General features: G+C 44.0%; 1 protein-coding gene across 3 annotated transcripts in view; it reads right to left on the bottom strand.

The window, feature by feature from the left end:
* Positions 1-24,785, bottom strand: part of PRKN (parkin RBR E3 ubiquitin protein ligase) — a 1,419,146-nt gene that overhangs the window by 37,728 nt on the left and 1,356,633 nt on the right. For all 3 annotated transcript variants that reach the window (XM_021670246.2, XM_064360477.1, XM_064360476.1), the window contains one exon: positions 201-284. In XM_021670246.2, coding sequence (XP_021525921.2) covers positions 201-284 — 84 coding nt within the window. The remainder of the gene's footprint in view (positions 1-200; positions 285-24,785) is intronic.

The raw sequence follows: 24,785 nt of genomic DNA, 5'->3' as shown, positions 1-24,785 counted from the left end.
GGGAAGTCTACCCTGTGCCCCGAGGAGGAGAGTGATTCTGGGAGAAGCCAGGGTCCCCATTTCCTGGCTGTCAGCTACCAGTCTGCTGCTTGCTTTTTCAGAATGGAACTCTCCGTGACCTCCAGGAAACAGCTCCAGTCCCCCAGTCCCCCACCATGCCGGTAGCCCTGCTTGGAGGAAATGAGTGGGGCATTCTGTACCTGAGGAATTGTTCCTGAGGCTTCAAACAGGGCACTGCACTCCCCTTCATGATATGCTTCTTTACACTCCCGGCAGAAGGCAAACTGCAAAAGAACACACATCCGTTAATTAGGGACATGAGGTTGCATTTGGACATAACACATTTTCCTTTTTCCAAACACATTACATTCATTCCTCTGGCTTGTGCGAAGGTTTCTACTTTTTTTGCAAAAAGAAATCAAGTTATATTTTGGTGTGATTGTCCGCTCTTTACTGAAGGGTGTTCCAAGCACCATGGCAGGGCTACAGAGATGACGAGTCACATTTCCTTCCTTCAAGGTATTTCCACCCTAGTGGAAGACACAGCGGTATGGTTTGGCTGCATCCCCACCCAAATCTCATCTTGAATTCTAGTTCCCATATTCCCCATTATGGGAAAGACACAGTGGGAGGTAACTGAATCATGGGGATGGTTTCCCTCATGCTACTCTCGTGATACTGAGTGAGTTCTCAAGAGATCTGATGGTTTTATAATGGGCTCCCCACTTTGCTCAGCTCTCATTCTTCTCCTTACTGCCACCATGTGAAGAAGGATGTGTTTGCTTCCCCTTCTACCATGATCGTGAGTTTCCTGAGGCCTCCTCAGCTCCACAGAACTATGAGTCAATTAAACCTCTTGCCTTTATAAATCACCCAGTCTCGGGTATGTCCTTATAGCCGCGTGAGAACAGACTAGTACACACAGAAACGCAAATAAATACCCAGAGCAAAGCTTAATTGGTATTAGAATACAAGGAAAAAAACTTCATTCAAGACATTCACATTCAATGTTTGTTCGCATACATAGAAGATTTATATGCCCACGTCAGCAGACTTACTTTAATATTGAAAGCGTATTACGGAAAAAGAAATCGGTGGCTATGGGCTGATCTGTGCCCTCTCATCACTGATAGGTTGAAGCAGGACCTCAGAAAGTAACTGTATTTGGAGATAGGGCCTTTAAAGTGGTAAGGGAAGGTGAGGTTGTTAGGGGAGGCTTTATTCAATCTGACTGGTGTCCTTACAAGAAGAGATTAGGACAGAGACACACAGACTGAGAGATGATGACTGGCATTCACCGTGGGACTGAAGACGCCCAAGGGAGCAATGCCCTTTACCCGCCATCTTACAAAGAAGACAGCTGGAAGAGTGAATGCCAGCTAGGTTTGTTCAGGGCTGTCTGTCTGGGATCCATGGACCCCTCCAGAAAGCACATCCCATTCTCATTGTCACCAGCCATGCTCTGAAGTGGCTGTCACGGCTGAGGGGTGGGTCAGCAGTGGAACACACTGGACTGGAGTCGTCATCCCATCCCCTGCCACCTGAAACACCTTGGGAAAACCGCCTTGGTTTCTATGCCTTGGTTTCCCCCTTGGAAATGCCAGGATAACAGTGATAGCTATCTCATATGACCCCTGGGAGACGTAGTGAGATAGCATACGCTGAGTGGCTGTAACCACAGCAGACGACGTGTTCTAAACTTTAAGAAGATGGTGCCAGCCAGGGACTATTTTGCCCCTACTCCTTTTCCTTTTTCCAAACACGTTATATTCATTGGTTTCTTTCAATGCACATTTCTTTAATAAGCAGTGGGCAACATCTCCCACAGCAGAAACCGTATTCAGAGAAGGCATTTCAGCAGAGAAGAGAGGTGCTGTCCACAAGTATGGTGTGTAGATGATGGTGGTGGTCTTGGGGCACAGAGGCAAATTGACAGTATCCTCTCTCCCTTGAGAGGTGGGCTTTATGTCTCTTCTTCTGCCAGTTGTGTTGAGTACTTGACTGCTAGGATATGGTGGAAGTGATGGTGTACCACTTTCTAGGCCCAGGCTTCAAGAAACCAGAGACTTCCATTTCCTGTTGGGATACTTGCTTTTGAAGCCCAGCTGCCATATGATAAGGAAGCCCAACAGCCCAAGAGACACCCACATGGAGAACTGCAGCCTCAACAACGGCCCTGTCTGAGCTTTTAGTAGACAGCCAGCACCAACTTGCCAGCTATGTGACTGGGTCATATTCCAAGTAGATTGCTGTTATTTGAAACCATTAAATCTTAGGGTGGTTTTTACATAGCAATAAATATCTGATACAGTAATAAATAAGAAAATAATATGCTGAAAGTGATGTCTGGAAGATTCAAATGATTTTCAGAGACGTAAAAGTTTTCAGACTAATATTTTATAGCCTAAGTCAGGAATTTAGCCTAGTTTTGCTTGAGACAGGTCTGATTTGAATTGAAAAACAAAAATAAAAACAAATAGGATATAAAACCAACTCTACCCCAAAATACAGCATAATTCCTCTTTGCCTCAAAAAGAATAGCCTACCCAACACCATTTTTCCTTCATGTTGTCTTCACCATGTGAACAGACTTTTCTCCTTCCCTATGTCCAATTTCTTGTTTTAAAAACTCATCTGAAAAATATTTTAATCTCAGAACATCAGAAACAAAAAGGAAAAGCATTTTATAAGGAAATAACCTCTTCAGAAGTATGCTACAATAGATCTTCAAGCCATCACTTTTAGCATATGATATTCTTATTTCGTCTCATAGCAGAGAGACTGAACTCAAATTTAGTGAAATGTAAACTTTATTTAAAGGTTGGTGGGAGAGCATGTGTGCATCAGAATGTCCTTCACCAACATCACCAGGCTTCAGTTTCTGACGTTTTATTTTCTTTGAACTAAAAGTGAATTCACTGAATAGTGAGTTGGGCTCTAGGATTTTCTCCTATTTTTAAAAACTGTTATCTGTTAATACTTGGCTCTGTTTCACATTCATTCCTCTGCTCTTACATGCTTTGTTGGAAAAATGTGGATGGAAGGCCCAGTCATAGAGAACTGGCAATGGGGTCTCAGCCTACTGCTTTCTAGAGAGGCAAATCTGATCTGTTGGCATGACAGAGAAAACCCTTCACATCTTATTAGCTAGTGGATGAGATATAAAATCAGTTTCATGGTAGAAGAACACCCTGGAGGTTGATCAGTTTGTCAGAATAAATAGGCCTTTCCTGACACAAAGACATTAAATTCCCTTTCACACCAGTACTACAAAGAATGGACTACTGAGAAGTAACAGAAAGGGAAGATTGTGTCAGATGAAAGCCTCCCCACTTCAGCATGGCAAAAGGCAAGTAAATGCTGCAGGAAAATTCTGGTGATGATTTCACAGAATACACTGGCTAATTTGCTTCTATTCAGAGTATTAATTTAAATTTAGATATATCATGCAGTGGTCCTTCCCAATTAAGTAACATGAATCTGTCTCGTATGCAATGGGGGAAACGTCTAGAAGGTCTGATTTGATCTTGGAAATGTTTGAGTTTTCAATCGCATTATCCAGAACTCGAGACTCTCAACCTTCAGTTCTTATGTTACACACCAGAGTGCCCTGCAGTGCCATAACAAACTCATAGGGGTGCCCTGGGATATTCCAGGATTTTCAGTAAAACACAGCCTGGCTGATGAACACGATGTGATTTATTAACTCAAGGCAGTTCCCAGTGTTCATGTAGATCGTGCCACTTTCATTTTGGTGACATTCTATCTTTGCAAAGCTGGGTTTTTGGAAGTTACCAGAATAGAAAACAAGTACCATGTAAACATCCATTTGGAACAAAGATTTGATTATTTAAGAATAAATTAAAGCTCATTGTTTCTTTCCATTTATGTGAATTATCACTTCAGATAACTATTCAGTTGCTAAGACATTAATTCTTATTATGCTATGTGACCCTAAATCTTTCATAACCACAACTGTTAGGCATTTCTTTTAGCCTAGAAATGCCATGAAAAATGAACTGAGCTGCTAAGGGCATGGTGAACAGAAGTCTGGGTTAGGCAGACATAAAACTCCTTCCTGAGACAGTGTTTGGGCAGTTTGCAGACACTTCCCATAGCATAGCTGTTTCTAGAGAAAGGGGAAGAAAGCCGACTTAGCTCCACCAACATATTCACAACCATCCTGCTGACCTGCATGTCTCATATCTGGGGCACATGAATCTTTCTTTAACCAGCCATGTAGAAGGCTGAAATTTACCCAGGGATTTGCTATTACTTAAAAATGGACTCACGTTTGCTGAGGCTCCCTGAAGATGCATAATACCTCTCCAAACCTTATGAGGAAGCATTAACCAAATGGAAGTTAGTGTACCAGAAACATGGAGTATTATTTATACAGTATACGTTTTCAGGATTATCTTCTCTTGTGGTGGATCTAACAAATACCACCCATTTCTGTACATTTCTGTAGAGTTTTTTTTTTTTTTTGAGAATTTTTTATTTTCATTTTTATTTATTTTTTTTAAAGACAGGGTTTCACCATGTTGGTCAGGCTGGTCTTGAACTCCTGACCTCAGGTGATCCACCCACCTCAGCCTCCCAAAGTGCTGGGATTACAGGCATGAGCCACCATGCCTGACCTTTTCTGAGAATTTTAAAATGTCTTTAAACAATTATAAAAGTAATACCTACTTATTTCATTGGCTCTCTAAACTCTATTCCTTTATAGATTTGGTAGAAGGCAAATACATGGACTGTATTATGATAGCTCCTGTGAAGACTTTTATGTATCAACTTGGCTAGGCTATGGGCCTCAGTTACTCAAGCAGACATGAATCTAGATGTTTCTATGAAGGTATCTTGTAGATGTGATTAGGATCTATAATCCGTTGATGTCAGGGTCACCTTATGTTTGGGTGCCACTGTCAGGGTCACCACTTTTGGGGGTCTGTCCTCCAGACTTTGACTCAGTGACTGATGAGTAAAGTACACTGACACACAGATATTATGCTTTGCTAGTTCGGCTGAGGATCTGTGGCTGCTTACAGTCTCCCTGGAGAGTACTGTAAAGAGATAGCAGCCGCTGGCCTTCACTAACTAGTGAGACTTGCATTTATTCAGTAAAGTTTAATTGACAAAGGCTTGAGTCAACACTACTAGAGGTTGAAGATTAAAGGCCAGGTTCTGATGCCTACAGCAAACACCTTTAATGGGTAATATCCTTGGTCAATCTCCTCTCAAGAGAGCCATTTGGAATGAGCCAAGGTTAATGAGTAAACAAGTTAGTTAGGTAAACCCCCTACATTCTTTTATTTCTACTCTAATTTATTTAAGGGGACAAGGCTGCCTTCAGCCAAGAACTATAGAAAAAAACCTTTAGACCTTCCAAAGGGGTTTGAGGATATATTCTATAACTTTCTCTAATATTTTTCCTTTAATATTTTTGCCACCACCCTGACTGAATCCCCACAAATTGATTTTAAGTAAGAGAGATTATCCTAGATAACCAGAAGAGGGCTTATTCAGTCAGTGGAATGGCCTTAAGAGCACAACTGAGGCTTTCCTGAGGAAGAAGAGATTGCACCTGTGGACAGCAGCATCAAGCTGTGCCCAAGAGTTCCAGCCTGTTCTTCCTGATGGCCACCCTACAGATTTAGGAGATGTCTACCCCGCCCCCAAACCATGTAACCCACTTCCTTCCAGTAAATCTCTCCATATATATGTGTATATACACACTTATAAATAAAATGTGTGTGTGCCTGCATGTGTATATGTAGGGATATACACATACATATGCATACATGTGTGTATGTGTATGTATATTTGATATATACACCCTGCTGGTCTGGTCTCTCTGGTGAAGTTCTGACTGATAAAGTTCCTATAGAAAAAATTTAACAAAGGTCACTTTATTCCCAGTTTTTTGCAAAAGAAGTGATGTGAAAACAACTAAACTTTCCTTGTTATTTGCAAAATTATAGTTCAAACCATATATATATATATTTTAATTCCAGGTAGCCATATGGCAAATTCCTCTCAGAATTCAACACCAGGAGTAAGTTCACCACTTCCAATAATGTGGTGGTTTCCTTTTATTTGACAATGAACATGGTCACCTAATACATTCTCCTCTGATATGTTTTCAAGCTTGAGAGCTTGGTGCCATACTTCCTTTTTTTTTTTCTTTGAGATGGAGTCTTGCTCTGTCACCCAGGCTGGAGTGCAGTGGTGGGATCTTGGCTCACTACAACCTCTGCCTCCCGGGTTTAAGCGATTCTCCTGTCTCAGTCTCCCAAGTAGCTGGGATTACAGATACATGTCACCATGCCCAGCTAATTTTTGTATTTTTAGTAGAGACGGGGTTTCAGCATATTGGCCAGGCTTGTCTTGAACTCCTGACCTCATGATCCACCTGCCTTGGCCTCCCAAAGTCTGAGCTTATAGGCATGAGCCACTGTGCCTGGCCGGTGCCACAATTCTTACTTAACTCTAGTCATCAGCTTATCCTAAATGCCTAAAAGGAGGTAGAATTAAAAAAAAAAAAACTATTTAACAAAGGCTAAATTCAATTAGTTGATTTTTTTTTTTCTGAGTAATACCTAAAGTATTCTTAACATTAAAGTCATATTTTTGCCTTGCAACTAATATGTGCTGTGTATTTACTTTTAGGATGAGTAAAATCTTGGCCCTAAGCAATATATAAAGAAATAGCATACTGTAATCTGTGAAATCATGTACTAGATCTTTATATTTTTAAATACCAGATGTAGATTAGTGTTTAAAAGTGAACCCTTTGAAGTACACAGACATGGAGTCTGAGGCCTCCTGGATCATTTATTGTCTGTGTGATTCTAGCATCTCTTTGCTTTAGCTTGTTTGCATCTACAAAGAAGAAATAATAAGGCAATGAATATTTAACACAGTTTCTGGTACACAGCAAACACAACAAATGGTTTTCTCTAATGGGCTATGATGTTTTACACGTGGCAAGAGTCTATAGCATAGTAAGAGGGTAGTAAGCGCCTTGTTAATTAAAGCAGTTCCCAGTATACTGATGATAATGACTGATGTGAATCTCGGGTGAAACTGAAACCTCCCCAGCAATGCCATGCTGGTAAACTCCTCATAGGACTGCTCTCTCGAAAGGGATGAGGCCTTTCTTTGCTGGTATACGTGCCGAGGTAAGTCACTGTCAGCCCCCTTATGCGCTCTGTACTACCAGAAAGCTAGGTGAATGGCCCATCATGTCAATCATTCAATATCACGTCAGCAGAGTAGTCATTTGATTGACGTTTGAGTTTGATTTCCCATATTTCCATAATGGTCACATTCAAAAGGGGCTGTATGTGTACACTCTTTTTGGAAGCATATAAAGGAACCAAATGAACAGCTTCCAATGCAATCAGAATATTCCAATGGCTGCTGATCAGTCAGGTTGAGAGCCAGTGGGTACCTACAAGCAATGACCCTTCAGATAAGGTTTTGATCCTTAAAGTTGAATGATCTCTATACGAAAGTCAAGATTTCTTTGTGCCTGTTTTCTACCATGGCTGCATCTATTATAAAAGTATTTTATTATGTGCCATTTATTTTTCTTCCACAGCTCTGAAATTCTGTGTTAAAAGAATAGGAGAGAATCAAATACCATCTGAGCACCCCTTACTAGAGCCAAGGGAAACATCGAAGGCATGAAGCACACATTTGTACTTCTTTGGGAATAGATGAAATGTTTTTCTCTTTGGTATGTAGCTTTCCAGAAGATGGCAGCAGAGATATGTGAGTCCAGCTGCAGCGTGTTAAAAAGAATAGCTCAAAAGAGGACGTCTCCCTAGGAGTGACCAGCCGCCGATATATGCAGAACTCGTTCTGACAAGACAGTGCCATAGAACAGAGATGGTGTCAGATTATAATGCATTAAAACACAATTTTGAAAAGAAGAAAGTAAGGTTATTTCCTTTCAAGTACACAACATCTTAAAATCACAGACTCTCATGGTGTGAGGCAATCTTAAAACTATGCTAAGCTGCAGATGCTAACAGACGGAGACAATGTTCTACGCGTGGTCTCCAAAGGGCTAAGGAGAAATCATTTTCAGGAGGCTGGATACAGCTCTGTAGAGTAGCCACATTCCTTTGTCTTTCACAAATTCTCTACTAATCCCCATATTTTTGAGACGGAGTCTCGCTCTGTTGCCAGGCTGGAGTGCAGTGGCACAATCTCTGCTCACTACAATTTCCGCCTCCTGCAGTCAAGCAATTCTCCTGCCTCAGCCTCCCAAGTAGCTGAGACTACAGGCGCCCACCACCATGCCTGGCTAATTTTTGTATTTTTAGTAGAGACGGGGTTTCACCATGTTGGTCAGGGTGGTCTCAATCTCTTGACCTCATGATCCACCTGCCTCGGCCTCCCAAAGTGCTGGGATTATAGACGTGACCCACCATGTCCAACCAGTCCCCAAGGATATTAAACAATGCCAATTAGTTTCCCACAAAACATTGTGACCTCTAACACCCTGCATCTCTGGACTTATTTTTGTTTTAGGTCTGCTCTTTGAACAGGCCTTTACTTTCTTTGGTTTGATTTCCATTCATGGGAGCTCTTAAAAGATCCCCGCAAAATCCCCTTTTCCTGCACCATCATCTGTTTCATCAAGTGTGTGCATGTCACCATCCCGTCTTTCAGCTGTGCAGTCTGCAATGACACCCTCACTATGAGTACATCTGGTAAGAAACTTATCACCACCTGTCTCAGAACCAGGACCCCTCAGAGGAGATGAGCTCATCCATGAGGAGAAAAGACTCACTTAGCTTACTTTCAACAGGCTGACCTCAGCACCTTAAGTTAGGAGATACATGATAAGGTGGTGCTCCTGGTGATGGCTCTGCTGGGAATTAAATGTCCAGTCTATAATTACGGACAAAGACATTTACATTTACTTCCTAATTCAAAATAGTTTTGATTCTTTCCATAACTTGAAATGAAAATAAACTTAAAAGTGTTTATTGGCCATTTATTTATTTATTTATTTATTTATTTGAGATGGAGTCCTGTTCTGTCACCCAGGCTAGAGTACAGTGGCTCGGTCTTGGCTCACTGCAACCTCTGCCTCTTGGGTTCAAGTGATTCTCCTGCCTCAGTCTCCCGAGTAGCTGGAACTACAGGCACATGCCACTATGCCCAGCTAAGTTTTTGTATTTTTAGTAGAGATGGGGTTTCAGTGTGTTAGCCAGGATGGTCTTGGTCTCCTGACCTCGTGATCTGCCCACCTCAGCCTCCCAAAGCGCTGGGATTACAGGTGTGAGCCACCGTGCCTGGCCCTCACTTTTTCTTTTCTTTAAGAGCGTTACTGAAATATAATTTGCAGAGTCATGGGTTTTTTAAAAAAATAAGTATTTTTTGAATGCAAAATATGTGCAGGTAGCATAAATTCAAAAGGTACAGAGTAAAAAGTGTCTCCTTTCCTCCCCGGTCAGCTACATAGCTTCCCAGAGACAGTCACTGTCACCTGTTTGCATAGGCATTGTTCCAGAAACATATTACGCACTCAATCATCAATGTATGCTATTTTTAAACAAAAATAGCCTATAAAATATTGTATAATGTGTCGTACTCTGCTTGCTGGTTTTTCATTTAATGCATCTTACAGGTGGCTCTCTATTAGTACACAGGGAGCTGCTACATTCTTCCTGCACAGTCACACAATATTCCTGATAGATACGCCTTGATTCATTTCAGCAGCCCCTCCGATAAGCATTTAGGTCCTTCCAATATTTTGCCATCACAAACAAAGCTGCAGGGAATGTCCTGCTCTTCGGGTCATTTCACACATGTGAAAGGAAGTCTGTGGCAGAAATTTCTAGACATGAAATGGCCGGGTGAAAGGGCATATGGACTTTACATTTTGATCGCTTTTGCGAGCCTTGTCAGTTACAGGCTTATCAGCAAGGTGTGTGGAGGCTGCTTCCCCAACACACTGTGGTCTCAACCACTGCTTTTGTCAAGCTGCATTAAAAGAATATCAAATACATCCCAGCACTTCTGCTAAGACCTTCTTTATACATGTTGTATCACCACAGAGATGTGTTCCTAGCCAAAGCAATTACTCTGCGCCACGTTTAAGTCTTGTCTACACAGCTAAAGCAGGGTCAGGACCGGCCTGCCGTCGGGCCCACTCTGATCTTCCTCAGCTCAACACACGGGGAGCTGGTCGTCTCCTCGTTCTTCTGGGCCTGAATCTGGCCCGCTTGCCAGGAAAGGCCTTGCAATGAGTTTAAGCCCAGTGGCTTTAAACACAGACATTCAACAAATTGGAGGTCCAGGTTAGAGAGAAGGAAACAGCAGATGGGGAAGCGGCAGCTTCCCTCACTTGTAGCTGTGTCCTGAGCCTCAGCTTTGCAGACTTGGCTCTCAGTGTCACTTGCCAAGTGCTCTGACTGCAGCAGCCGGCCAGGGGACAGGTGGGGGGGGCGGAGGGGGGGAAGCTGGGGTGGGAGCGCTGTGGGGTAGCGACTCCGGGTCCCTAATGCCCCACTTGCTTTCTCACTCTCTCTTTACTGTAACCATGTCTGAAAGCAATTCCTGTGGGGACAGTCATCTTCCCAGTTCCCCAGCGCTTGCATTTGTGTCATGACTTCCCTTGTTTCCCTTAGTAGGACCTGGTTGCAAGTTGGAACTCTTTGTTTTTTTTGGAGACATTGTCTCGCTCTGCAGCCCAGGCTGGAGTGCAGTGGTGCAGTCTCGGCTCACTGCAACCTCCACCTCCCGGGTCCTTGTTCAAGCAATTCTCCTGCCTCAGCCTCCTGAGTAGCTGGGATTACAGGCACGCGCCACCAAGCCCAGCTAATTTTTATATTTTTAGTAGAGACGGAGTTTCACTATGTTGACCAGGCTGGTCTGGAACTCCGGACCTCGTGATCTTCCTGCCTCTGCCTCCCAAAGCGCTGGGATTACAGGTGTGAGCCACTGCGCCCAGCCTGGAACTCTTCTAAGTATTCAATGATCTGTTCACACCATCCTAAACAAACTTCTTGGTGGGTGAATTTCTATATCTGAGAATCCCCTTTACCATCCTGCAAGGCCTGTCCAATTTTGCTTTAAAGTGGGTGTTTCTCAGACCTTACCAAGCAGCTGGCTCCTTCTAGAAATGGAGCACTGGTCACAGAGCATCAAATTCAATGCCACTTTCAAATATTGCCATTCATTAGTGGGCCCATTCAAATATTGCCATTAATTAGTGAGCATGTTTGAATATGGCCATTCATTAGTAAAACGCACAGCATATGTCTTCTATAATTTTTAAGTGGTCTCTAATCCTCATGACCTTATCATTTACAATCTGCAGCAAGGCACTAGACTCTGTAAAAATGATTACACTATGCCAGTAAAAATGTGAAATCCAAGCCATATGGCAGTTTGAGCCCGATTTGTCCCATGTGCCCGTGGGCATCCTTATGTTCTCCAGCACAGCAGTGGGGGGAAAATGCTTCCCCTGAACACCTGGGCCCACCCCAGGCGACTTGGGGCAAGGCCAGCTTTGGAAAGGGGCCCGGCCATGTTGGGGGCATCCTGCCAGCACATCTTACAGACTTTTGTCTTTGGAGGTTTTGCAGCTCCTCAATGATCACTCAATAAATCAGGCAAGATAATATAGTAACCCCTTATTGTACATTGAGCAGTCTCACGGGTGCCCTGCGGGTATACCTGTCCTGGCCCCTTTCCCCTGCAGCCTCAGCCAAAATGATTAAGGTGTTTTCCTCCCAAGCACTCTTTCTTTTTCTTTCCTTCTTTTTTTTTTGAGACAGAGTCTTGTTCTGTCACCCAGGCCAGAGTTCAGTGGTGCGATCGCAGCTCACTGCAACCTCCACCTCCTGGGTTCGAGCGATTCTCCTGCCTTAGCCTACTTACTGAGCAGCTGGGACTACAGATGTGCACCACCACGCGTAGTTAGTTCCTGTATTTTTAGTAGAGATGGGCTTCACCATATTGGCCAGGCTGGTCTTGAACTCCTGAACTCGTGATCTGCCTGCCTCGGCCTCCCAGAGTGCCGGGATTATAGGTGTGAGCCACTGTGCCCGGCCCCAAGCACTCCTTCTTACACATACCTCTATTAAACTGTTTCACCTCCTATATGAAACTGTTTCCACCTATCTCCTCTTCTAAATGGATAGGATTTGTATCGTATTCATCTTTGTCTCCCCAAGATTCAGGTGCTAGAACACAGTAGGTGATCAGCGTTTCTTTGTGGAGCTTACAGCTAAGGTGGATATTTATAACGAACACAAGGGCTGGAGGGCAACTGTGCACCGTGTGATACAATGTACAGCCATGGGTCCAATTCAGTATTCTTGTGTAAGTCTCAAGGGTCCCATGGAAGAGATCCAGGTGGGTTCAGGTCGGTGGGCAAGAACATGTGGAGATGGCATTTGTTTTTCTGCCCTCCACATTTGTCCCTTTAGGGAGCAGTTCTAACATCAGGCTTAATCAATTGCCTCTCTTTGAACAACTTCTCAAAATCTATTTCACCCTTCCTAACTCTCTTTTAAGGTGCACTTTGCTTATGGCATATTTCCATTTGGAGAGGTTGCAGTCACCTCATTAGAATTGACTCAAATTCGAGTCAATTCTAATTCCACGTGGTTACCATGAAGCTGCGAGGACCTAACAGAGTAATGGGAATCAAGGAATCAACAAACCTGCAGAATGAACAAGCAGTAGTAGCTGGAAAGGCCTCAACTTCTGAGAGGCAGAAGAGGATAGCACACTGTTGAGGGAACCCAGCACTGAGAATGGAGAGGGCAGTCCTGAGTGTAAGAGGAATAACTAAGACTTTCAGCCAGGGAAATTTCTTTAGTGACCCTGGAGCCCACAATTTTGGTCCAATGGTTCAATGGTTGGCTAGATTCAGAGGGTAAGGTCACAGGCATGATGGGGTAGAGAAGGCTTCACAACAGAGAGCTCTGAATCAGTTTGAAAACAGAAAAGGATGATGAAAATAGAATGAAGATGCTAGCAGGAGAGAGGGCAGGATGGGAGTAAAGTCCCAGAAAAAGTCAAGGCCAGGAAGACACAAACACTCAAAGGTTTATGGCTTTCAATGGAGGAGGACTAGATTTTGTGGTGAAATCCTGGGAGGGTCACATTAGTGAGAAAGTTTTCTCCAGAAGATGACACCTGTGTCCTTGGTCTTCCTAACAAAGCATCATAGCAGCTCTGAATCTTCTGGAGTCTAGGGGAAGAAGAGAGCCACAGATGGAGAAGGAGGCTGAAACAGTTACTGTCAACTGAAGCATCCATGAGACATGCATTGAAGGGACGCCCACCCATGTTGAGAACTAAATTCACATCACAGCACTGACTAGTTAGTTCCCCTAGAATGTGGTTCCCAGACCAGCAGCAGCAGCATCACCTGGGAGCATGTCAGAAAACCCGAATCTCAGTCCCCACCCCAGAAGTACGACACTAGAATCTTTCATTTACCACAATCCCTGAGTGACGTGTATGCACCATTCAGAGACCCTGTTCTAGCCCATCCATTCAACCAAAAGTTTCTGAGTGCATGCTGTGCATTGCTGGGGCCTGCAAAGATGAACATATGTAATTCTGAGTTTCAAAGGAGTCACAATTCACCTCTCTCTTGCTCTACCCAACCCTCCTTCCATTCCACAAGTACTCATCAGGCATGTACCGTGTGTGAATGGTAAGGCATTGGCCATTCTTCGTGGCCTCACAGAATTCACAGTCAGCTGTGTCCTGATCATATGATGGATGTGAGGTTCCATGGGAGCAGAGTATGAGCAGTGATACAGTCAGGAGACAGGGAAATACTGGGTAGAAGACGGAAGTTCCCCAGCAAAGGCCCCACCCTCAAGCCTGGAAACCCGCAGCCCTAAATGGGAACAGGCATTCCTATTTTCACACCCAAATGTTGTCTTTTGGCCCGCCATGCTCTCCTATCCTGTCCCCATATAAACTCCAAACCCCAGGCTTCATAAACAGATGAGCAGATGAACAGAAGAGCAGCAGAATAGCAGAGAAGGAGAAAAGAGAAGGAACATCTGAATGTCCAGAGGAGTTCTGCTGCAAACAGTTAGAGAGCAGATTGGCTGCTCGATGGCCAAACTCCAGGGGAAGATCATCTTTCCACTCCATCCCCTTTCCAGCTCCCCATCCATCCTGCTGAGAGCCACATCTACCACTCAGCAAAACCCTGCATTCACCATCCTTCAAGCCCATGTGTGACCTGATTTTTCCTGGATGTCAGACAAGAACTTGGAATATGGAAAGCTGTCACACTGGCCTTCTGCCCTTGCAAAAAGGCAGAGGGTCCACTGAGCTGTTTAACACTTAAGCTGTTTGTAGACAGCAAAGTTAAAAGGGTGCACTGTAACACCCACCCACCTGGGCCTTGGGAGTCACAGGCTACCACCCCTGTGGTAGCTTGCCCAAGCTCCTACACCTGACCATCTGCATGCTCTCCCTCCCATAAGGGGTTTGAGCAGTGGTGGGGGCTGAACAGATAAGCCACACATCTATTTCATATCCTTCAAGGGGGGTGGGTCAGGAACTCTCCAGTTTCAGCAGAAAGAAGAGGAGGGTAAACTGGGACCACTGGAGTTTGCTGGAAATGACAGCCTCAGAGAACACCAACCCAAGTGCTAGGGATGGTACCAGCACTGCTAGTGTAATACACTCTGCTAGTGCCATTCTGCAACACTCCTGTCTCTGCTAGTGCCATTCTGCAACACTTCTGTCTCTGCTAGTGCCATTCTGCAACACTTCTGTCTTTTTTATTTGAAACCACCATAAAAGGACACAGTGCTGTCCAATTGAAACAGCAATAATTTTTTTTTTTTTTTTGAGATGGAGTCTCACTCTGTTGCCCAGACTGGAGTGCAGTGGCATGATCTCAGCTCACTGCAAGCTCTACCTCCTGGGTTCAAGCGATTCTCCTGCCTCAGGCTCTCAAGTAGCGGGGATGACAGGTGCATGTCACCACACCCAGCTAATATTTGTATTTTTAGTAGAGATGGAGTTTCACCATGTTGGTCAGGCTGGTCTTGAACTCCCTACCTAAGGTGATCTGCCCACCTCGGCCTCCTAAAGTGCTGGGATTACAGGCATGAGCCACTGCACCCAGCCCAACAGCAATAATTTTTAATGGTCTAGTAGCTACATGAAAAGAGGAAAAAGAAACAGGTAAAATTAATTTCAATATTTTACTTAACTAAATATAGTCAAAATTGCATTATTTCAACATGCAATCAATATAAAAATTGGTAATGAGTTATTTTACATTCCTTTTTACTAAGCTTTTGGAATCAGTCTGCTTTTACACTTCCAATGCATCTCAGTTTGTAACCAGCTGTCCCAGGGTCTTGGCCTCCCCTTCCTCAGGAATGGGGGAAGAGGCCCTGGAGGTGCAGTGAGCTTACCATTTGTATAAATATCACGGACCCAAAGAGTTTTGCAGAGAGCAATTTATTAGGCAGGGGGGCGTGGGGAGGGGTAGAGAGAATTCCCACGCTGTTGTGGGAGGGGATCCCAGAGAGAGAAATCTGCGGAGGTAAAGAGGGATAGATGGGCTGGGCGCGGTGGCTCACACCTGTAATCCCAGCACTTTGGGAGGCCGAGGCGGGTGAATCACGAGGTCAAGAGATTGAGACCATCCTGGCCAACATGGTGAAACCCTGTCTCTACTAAAAATACAAAAATTAGCTGGATGTGGTGGTGCGTGCCTGTAGTCCCTGCTACTCAGGAGGCTGAGGCAGGAGAATTGCTTGAACCTGGGAGGCGGAGGTTGCAGTGAGCCAAGATCAAGCCACTGCACTCCAGGAGCGACACTCTGCCTTAAAAAAAAAAAAAAAAAGGGATAGACAGCTCCCTCGTTGCCGTAGGAGGGGATCCAGAGAAGGCGTCTGCAAAGGTAAGGGGCAGTAGGGTATTAACTTTGAAGTTATTCCCGCCCCATTCAAGTTCTTGTCCAATGACAGGAGAGAGGAGTTCTTTCCCTCTGGAGTGATTGATCTTTGACTCTGATCCCAGATTGGTTGCTTGGGCCCACAACAGAGCCCCTCCTTCCAGGGCTTTTGGTGGGCTTTCTGAACAAAGGAAGCTCACCTGGAATTTTACGTAGCCCACACGGGGAAAGTTAGACAAAGCACTCTAGGTTCTCGGATGGGGAGGTGGATGGAGGAGTGGCGCTGGGAAGTTCTTGCCTCTGAAACCACGCCCCTTGTGGACCCAGGAAGAGAAGTTAACATAATTCCTCAAGTTGAGACTAGCCTTATTCTATGGGTTCAGCCTCACGTGGTCATCATGTTGGACACAGCCTCACATGGCTGGTGGCTGCCATGCTGGACTGCATAGGTCTACAAGGACCCTGCAGTCTTTGGAATCCTTGGACCATGCAGAGTTCAGTTAAGGATCCACAGAACAAAAGCGGCAGAGTATCTTCAATATCTTATAAGGAAGTAGGATGAGGTGAGGTGGGGACACAGGGAAGATTAGCAAATAAAACGTTTTTTTTTTTTTTTTTTTTTTTTTTTTTGAGACAGAGTTTCACTCTTGTTGCCCAGGCTGGTGTGCAATGGCACGATCTTGGCTCATTGCAACCTCTGCCTCCTGGGTTCAAGCAATTCTCCTGCCTCAGCCTCCCAAGTAGCTGGAATTACAGGTGCCGACCACCATGCTCAGCTAATTTTTGTATTTTTAGTAGAGATGGGGTTTTGCTACATTGGCCAGGCTGGTCTTGAACCCCTGACCTCAGATAATCTGCCTACTTCGGCCTCCCAAAGTGCTAGGATTATAGGCATGAGCTGCCGTGCTGGCCGAAAATTAAACGTATTCTAAGGCAAAGAAATTCAGATTTTTTTTTTTTTCTAATAAAGGATGCTCTGTTTATTTTCATCCTTTGGATGAACCATATGAGTTTCACTTTGCACTGTGATGAAGAAAAGAACTGCAGGGGACAGAAAATCAGTCAAATTAAAGAAACTATGAAGTGTGACTGTCCTGCAGTGAGAGCATATGAATTTTTCTGCCACACACTCTGAGTCATTTGTTAAAGAAAGCCAGAAAATAAGAACTGTCCTGGGTTATCGCTAACTTTCACTGTGTCTCTGGTTGTCTGATTTACTTGTTTGCACACTTTGTCAAATCTTGGACCAAGGACAGATAGCGTCCAGGCCATTACTCACAGGAATACTATTGATCAGAGTACGCTGCAAACAAACATCTGTTTCTGATGGCTGCAGCACCATCCTTTGTCATAGAATGAGTTTAATAAACATGAAGTCATAAAAATCCACCATTTACGTGAGTTTTGACCTGCAGTTATGGCAGTGTCTTAATTTAGCCAACAAAGAAGGTTGGGTCAGAGACACTTGCTTTTGCGTGTAAAGTATCAGACTGGAAGGCTTGGTCTGGCATGGTTTTAGCTACAGGACTTTCATTTGTGATAGTTCAGTCATTCAGTCACGTGCTGGGGAAATGAGGAGAACATCCACCATACCAAAGGTCAGTTATACTTTAGCACCAAATAATTAATTTTAAAAGTTAGAGTTGGCTGGGCACGGTGGCTCATGAGTGTAAGCTCAGCACTTGGGTAGGCCAAGGCGGGCAGATCACCTGAGGACAGGAGTTCAAGACCAGCCTGGACAACATGGTGAAACCCTGTCTCTACTACAAATACAAAAACATTAGCTGGGCGTGGTGGCAGGTGCCTGTAATCCCAGCTGCTCAGGAGGCGGGAGAGTTGCTTGAACCTGGGAGGCAGAGGTTGCAGTGAGCTGAGATCACACCTCTGCACTTCATCCTGTGTGACAAGAGACAGGTTCTGTCTCAAAAACACCAAAAAAAAGTTAGAGTCCTGATTTAGATTTTACCCTTGAAGTTAAGTACACGCTAATGATAGAAGCTGAAATCAATCCCCCAATGTCTCAAACACTTCCTAGCCTTGGGTCTCTCCATGACATTCTCAGACAGCTGCATTTGGATTTCTGGGGGCTGGACTGGACCTCAGGTGTTTCTGCCCTAGAACCTCTGCCCTAGATGATTATTCGTGACTGTTCTGTCTCCAAGTGGGAGGCAGAAAATGAGAGATCCAGGGGTCTGAAATTTTTATTCACACACCAGTCTCTCTGGAGCTAAGTGGTAATGCTTCTGTTTATGTTCTTAAGGCCTCTTAAAGAAGGTTCCCAGCTCAGGGCTGGGTAATAAAGGTGGGAGCTTTTCCCACATTATCCTCCTGATATGCATCTCTACGCTGACTAGTAGACAATGGTGAGAGCCAGAATCAGACAGCGCTGATTGCCATCCTGGCCCTGACAGTCTCAGTGGCAGGCTTGGCTCTAAGGCTCCTCTGGACACCTGTTGGTCAAAGATAACTCATGCCTGGGGCGGGGGGTGGGGTGGTGTCATGAGCAGGAGGTGAAGCCAAATGCCTTCAGTGACCTGAAAAATGTTATCTCCCACCAACACGCACACCTTGCAGTGTCTTAATGAAATTATAAAATAAAACCCAGAATTATAAGACTCTCCCCCGCCTAAGTTTTTTTTTCCTCTCCCTCCCAATTTTATTGCTTTGCTAAGGACACAGAAAGCAAACTAATTAAATGACAGCTAAAGAGCATGTACCTCGACGGAGTCCCAGAGCGGCTGAGATAATGGGCAGATCTCAGGTGAGTCAAGGAAATGCCACAGACATTGCTGCCTCTCTAGTAATAAATAGCTTTTTGGTCCCATAAACACGAGAGACATTCCGGGAGCTGTCGGGGAGCACAGGTTCTACCCTCCCAGGTTCTTTGGCTGGGCTGTTGATTAAAATGACATATAAACAGATTAACAGGAGAAAGAGCCTATTCAATTCCCTACACAGGAGAGTCCCACAAAATGAGACTCCAAGAAGGGTCAGATGATGGAAGCCTACAGAGCTCTCTCCTGAGATACAGAAAAGAACAGGGGCTTGGGGATTGTTGTTGGGGGGGTGGAACCCCCAGTTACAGGAGGGCGAGGAGAAGAATTGTATGGTGAATAAAGGTTGTCTTGTTATGCAGATAAACAATCTCTCAGGTAATAAAAGCTGTCTCAGAGCAGCCCTCAGCAGAGCAGGCAGTCCACGTACTTATCTTCCCTGGCTGAAAATTCCCTGGGAGGGGATTCACGACAATTGAGATCCGTCAATTGGATTCGCAGATAAGCAAGTTCAGAGAAAGGCCTCCCTGAATTTGCTGTTCCCCAAGCGTCCTCTGTTAAGGAGTCAGCACACTACAGCATCATATTTTGGGGTGCCATTTCCTCAACTCCTGCAAAGCTGAATAACAATGGAGAGCGAAGTGCCAGCTGTTCTCAGGGCTGTGCGTCCTTCCTCCCTCCTGATTTAGCGGCACAGACTGTTAGAACGTAGGGCCCTCAGAGGGTTGATCATCTGTAGGGTAGAATACCGCCCCTTTTTCTTCTGGCTTTCTTAGTAATACTGGGACCTAATATTCTATGTTTTTAAAAAATTGCCTAACAGCATGGATCATGGCAAGCACAAATGGGCATTTAGTGAATATTTTTTGAATAATAACAATGATCTAACTCCTTATTCTTTGAAATCCTATCTCTGTGATAAGAACCAAATTTTCAAAAGGCTAATAGCTCATAAAGGACCCTTTCCTGTTGTCCTATGGAGAAATGGAAAACTGCTCATGGGGTCAGTTATTGTTCTGAATCAAATCATTCCTTTATCTCACTAGCATGTGTTGAGAGGCTGCTTGTCTCCGGCAGTGCAGGGCCCTGGGGCAAGAGCACATAATGACCCTGTCCCGTCTCTGTCACAATCACTCTGGCTCGAATCCTCTGCTCCTGAGCCTCTCTTCCCCTGAGCCCTCTTCTGCCTAGCTAACTTGCAGTAGGGATTGCTACAGTTTGAATGCTTGGCCCCTCTGGAACTCACGCTGAGAATGAATTGATGTGAGGTCTTTCAGAGGTTATTAGGTCACAAGGACTCCACCCTCATGAATGCATTCATGTTGTGAGGTGGGAGTGGGTTGGTTACTGTGGGAGGGGCTTTGTTAGAAACCTCAGTCCCACGCAGTTGCTCACGCCTGTAACCCCAGCACGTTGGGAGGCTGAGGCAGGCAGATCACCTGAGGTCGGGAGTTCAAGACCAGCCTGATCAACATGGAGAAACCCCATCTCTACTAAAAATATAAAATTAGTTGGGCATGGTGGTGCATGCCTGTAATCCCAACTACTTGGGAGGCTGAGGCAGGAGAATTGCTTGAACCAGGGAGGTGGAGGTTGTGGTGAGCCAAGATAGTGCCATTGCACTCCAGCCTGAGCAACAAGAGCAACACTCCATCTTAAAAAGAAAGAAAGAAAGAAAAAAGAAACCTCTCTCTCTCACACGTGCCTCTGGCCTTCTGCCTATCTGCCGTGGGATGACCCTGGCCAGATGCTGGCATCACGCTCTTGGACTTCCCAGCCTCCAGAACCAAGAGGCAAATACTTTTCTTTATAAATTACCCAGTCTGTGGTGTTTCATGATAGCAACAGAAAACATTCTAAGGGATCCTTTGATTCCCCATCAGGAAACCCCTTTGGGCAAACCTCCCTGACCCCAGGCCTGGGTTTGCTGTTTCTCCTGTGTGCTCTCACCACGCTGTACCGACCTGACCCTAAATCCCTCCACCCTGCACTGGGTATTTCCTTATCCATCATCCCCACTAGACTCAAGTTCCCTACTGTCTCACTCATGTGTTCTGAGAGCTGCTATCCCAGCAACTGGCCCTGCGTAGGAGCTTAATATAGGTTTATTCTAAGAAGAAGAGAAGGAAGAACACAGGTACCTAGACAGAAAATTGTGTGGCCATGCGTAGGTGGGATGACAGGGGTGAGAGCAGTCACAGAGGAAGAAATGGTTTGCTCTCCCTGGACGGTCTATCCAAATTCCACAGCCCCAGTGACACTTTGTGTCTTGAAGAGTAAACCAGATTCATCAAGAGGCAAACAAGACAATTCTATAAATTGAGCTAATGTCATCAGCGTCCATGAGTCACTGGACATAGTTTCTCAGTGCCCATGAGCCACTGAACGCAGTTTCTTGTCTCAATGACATCTGCAAAATTTAGTTAAGATTCAAAATTAAGAGATACAAACGTGTCAGGATGTCTCTAAGTTTACATTACCTCTAATAATTCATTTCTATGGCTCTGTGTTCAGAAAGACTTTTCTGCAGGAAAGTTTATTATGGTGTATATCACTCCCTGCACAATGACACAAGTCAAAATGAAATATTTTCTACGGGAAGGCTCTGTTTCTAAGGATTGAAATGCTTATTCAAATAAGTCACTGAAATGGCACGGATGGCCACACCTGCCTCTTTATTGCTACAGAACCTGACATCCTCTTTCAAGTTACTAGCAACATACCTCTAAAAAACGTCACAGAATGCGATGCTGTAAACACTGCAGTGGAATGGAGTTCTAGCAGAAAAGTATATGTTCCTTTGAAGTCATAAAAAGGGGGACTAATTCTTCTCCTGCTGGGATGGTCTGATGTAGGTTTATTGTTTTCTGTTTTCATTGAAGGCAGGAAGACTGACTAAATGATAACATTGCTTCCCACCTTCTCCTCCAGCTCCGACTCTTTAAACTGAATGCTGATTTATCTTCCCAAATATCTCACAGGCCTTTACTTTATTACGGGCCAAGAACAAATGGCAAGGGGTGAGACAGGCTTGGTCACACTGTGACAAGATTTACAGTGGGATTTGGGGGGAAAAGCCATTAGTTGTCATTTGTCATCCTGTGTTTGTGCCCCTCTTTTTCAAGATTGCTGTTTAAAAGTGCGTCTGACTGGGTGCGGTGGCTCATGTGTAATCCCAGCACTTTGGGAGGCCCAGGCGGGCAGATCACTTAAGGTCAGGAGTTTGAGGCCAACGTGGTGAAACCTAATCTCTACTAAAAAATGCAAAAATCAGCCAGGCAGGGTGGCACACATCTGTAACCCCAGCTACTTGGGAGGCTGAGGCAGGAGAATTACTTGAATCCCAGGAGGTGGAGGTTGCAGTGAGCCGAGATCGTGCCCATGAACTGCACTCCAGCCTGGGTGAAAAAGCAAGATTCAGACTCAAAAATAAATAAATGGATGGATGGATGAATTAATGAATAAATAAATAAATAAAAGTGGGTCCACCATAATCAGCATTTTGGGCCAGCTTCCAGGAAAAAGGGAAAGGAAGCTGAGGGTCCGTGAGCGCTCACAGACAGGCAGGCTTGTGTTCCAGGTCTTGTAGCCCCTGGGCAAGTGGAGAAGTGCCAACAGGGGACAGCAGAAGGGTTGACTGCCAAGTCTACACCTGTCCCTACCAATCTGGCAGTCCAAATAGAGTTTTTTTTTTATAAAGTAGACTTTTACTCCCATTAATTTGGAAAATGATGCTTTTCTTTGCTGAAGAGGAATGTCAAGTTAATTTCAAGGATCTAAAATAAACACATATCTGACACTGGGTTGGCATTGGGAGTCAACCCACCTCCTTAGAGTGCTGGGAACGAACCTGATAAGGGAGGCTGGGGATTGGTCTGTGGATGGAAATGACCCTCACGATCTCCTGGTTTTATGTTTTTTTCCTGTATATACTTGATTCGAGGTAAGTCTTGGTTTACAGTTAAATCTCCCCACTTAGCGTCTACTTTTCTCATTTTTTTTCAGTCACGAAGTTTAGTTTGATGTTATGTAAAAGGGTGCTGATCCACTACGGGCGCATTTCAGCTATTTTTCCTCAAATCCACCAAAAACGTAAGGTGGTTGCTTTCAAGTTCTTCTTTCAGAGTGAGAGGTCTGCACAGTTAAATGCTTCAATCACTATAACTTGATAGGAACTTCCTATTTTGTTTCTTTGGTATCCTAAGTTCTCCTTTATAATATCAGTAACAACAAAATTATATAGCACAACAAAGTGGCTTCTTAGCATTAGTCCAAAGGAAATGTGTTTGGGGTTAATGGCAATATGGTGACTTTCAATAAAATCTCCTTTTGTCCCAGTTATTTCCATTCTATGCAGGCAAAATGGATCCTTCTCTCTTTGCGTTCAGTGATGAGCAAGCGTTTCAACTGTACATACGACTTGTTTCTGTCAATCAGAGATTCACACCAAGTCACGCTCAACCATGTTACCACAATCTGGAATTTGCAAATCTGTAAGCATTTTTCCGACGATGAATTATGTCAACACAATTGCACCATCGTCGATGGACTTGGAAATGCAGCTAGAACTGAAAAGGAGCGTCTCGGCACTGCTGCTGCAGGTAAGGACGGAGCTTCCTGCTGACTTGGAAATATCAAGAGCTCAGGCCAGCCAGGGTTTAGGCTCGTTGGATACTTTTAACAAAATGGGACTTTGGAGAAATGTAATTAAGATTTATTTTAAATTAAGATCACCAAATTATATTTACATAAAAGCCTCTATAATGAGTATGCTATATTTGTCATTAAAATGTCTGTATATTTTTATACAGTTTCACAATTTTTACAAAGTCTTAATTCACATAGAAAACAAAAAGTCATACCAAAATTATAACTGCTAAGAGATATGTTAATGGTAATTAATTATGAGTGAGTCATAAATATAGAAACGCACTGATTCGACAAATAAGAAACAATATTGCTTCTCGTTTGGCAAAACTGGAAAGGGAGGGGCTGGGGAAGGGAGCAGCTGGACTCTGTGGGAGGCTCTGCACGCTGGCACAATTGTTTGCTGGGAGGTGATTTAATAGGACCGAAATGCCTTCATTCTGAGATGACATTAATGGTAAACAGCACCTTCAGTTTAATAGTGCGTTGATCAAAGAAAGACATTAAAAACATCCCGATTTCAGAAATGTTAAACTACACACAAAAAAGTCCTTCTTCGAGTTGAGGAGATATGTTGGATGCAAAGCCTTAAAAACATCCACATACTTTGACTCTCTAACTTCCTCTTCTGGGAATTTTTCTTTTTAGACAAAACTCAAGAACACAGGAAAAATTTGGCCATGGGAAAATTATCATCATTCCGCAAGAAAAACATTTACATAAGTCATGGTGCACCCTGATGAACGGTCATCATTAAACATGGCATTAGAGAAATGCAAAGATGTTTGTGACACACTGTTAAGGATGAATGGAAAACTGGTAAAAAAGCCCATCAGCATCAACTTGTCTCTGTGAAAACCGTGCGTGTGTTTATGTATACACGTAAAACATATCCAGAAAGCTCTACAGCAATGAGTCAAAAATGCCACATCCAGCCACGTGGGATTATGTTTTTCTACATTTTTCTTTTTTTTTTCCAGTATAATTTACTGATGTTGTCTAACGAGTATATATTTCTATTGTAATAATAAAAATTCTTCCATTTTTCACTAATACTGAGGGCTGTTATTGGTCAGGGGGTCGGCGATGCCGATACTGGAGTGGACGCGTATGGAATGCAAGCAGGAGCTGCAGGAAGAAAACCGGTGTGGGAACACTGTTGGTGGCAAGATCTGCAGTGTATTTTTTGTCCCCATATGATGTCACTTGAAACCATTCATGGGCATTAAAAAAGAATCCACAATGCACCTCTTTACATTAGTCCATTAAAATAAAACATTAGGAAATAGCTAATGAAATCTCATCTAAATTGAAGTGGACTTTGCCCATTTATATGCTCTCCCCCTGAATAATTCACAAGCATGCAGCAAATCTTGCAGATGCTGTATTAAGGAGGCCATTTTTTTTTTTTTTTTTTTTTTTTTGAGATGGAGTCTTGCTCTGTCACC

The sequence above is a fragment of the Aotus nancymaae genome, unplaced genomic scaffold (genome assembly GCF_030222135.1).
Source record: "Aotus nancymaae isolate 86718 unplaced genomic scaffold, 86718_ANA_hifiasm-v0.15.2.pri h1tg000040l, whole genome shotgun sequence".
NCBI lineage: Eukaryota > Metazoa > Chordata > Mammalia > Primates > Aotidae > Aotus > Aotus nancymaae.
This window is presented reverse-complemented; position numbering and strand designations above follow the sequence as displayed.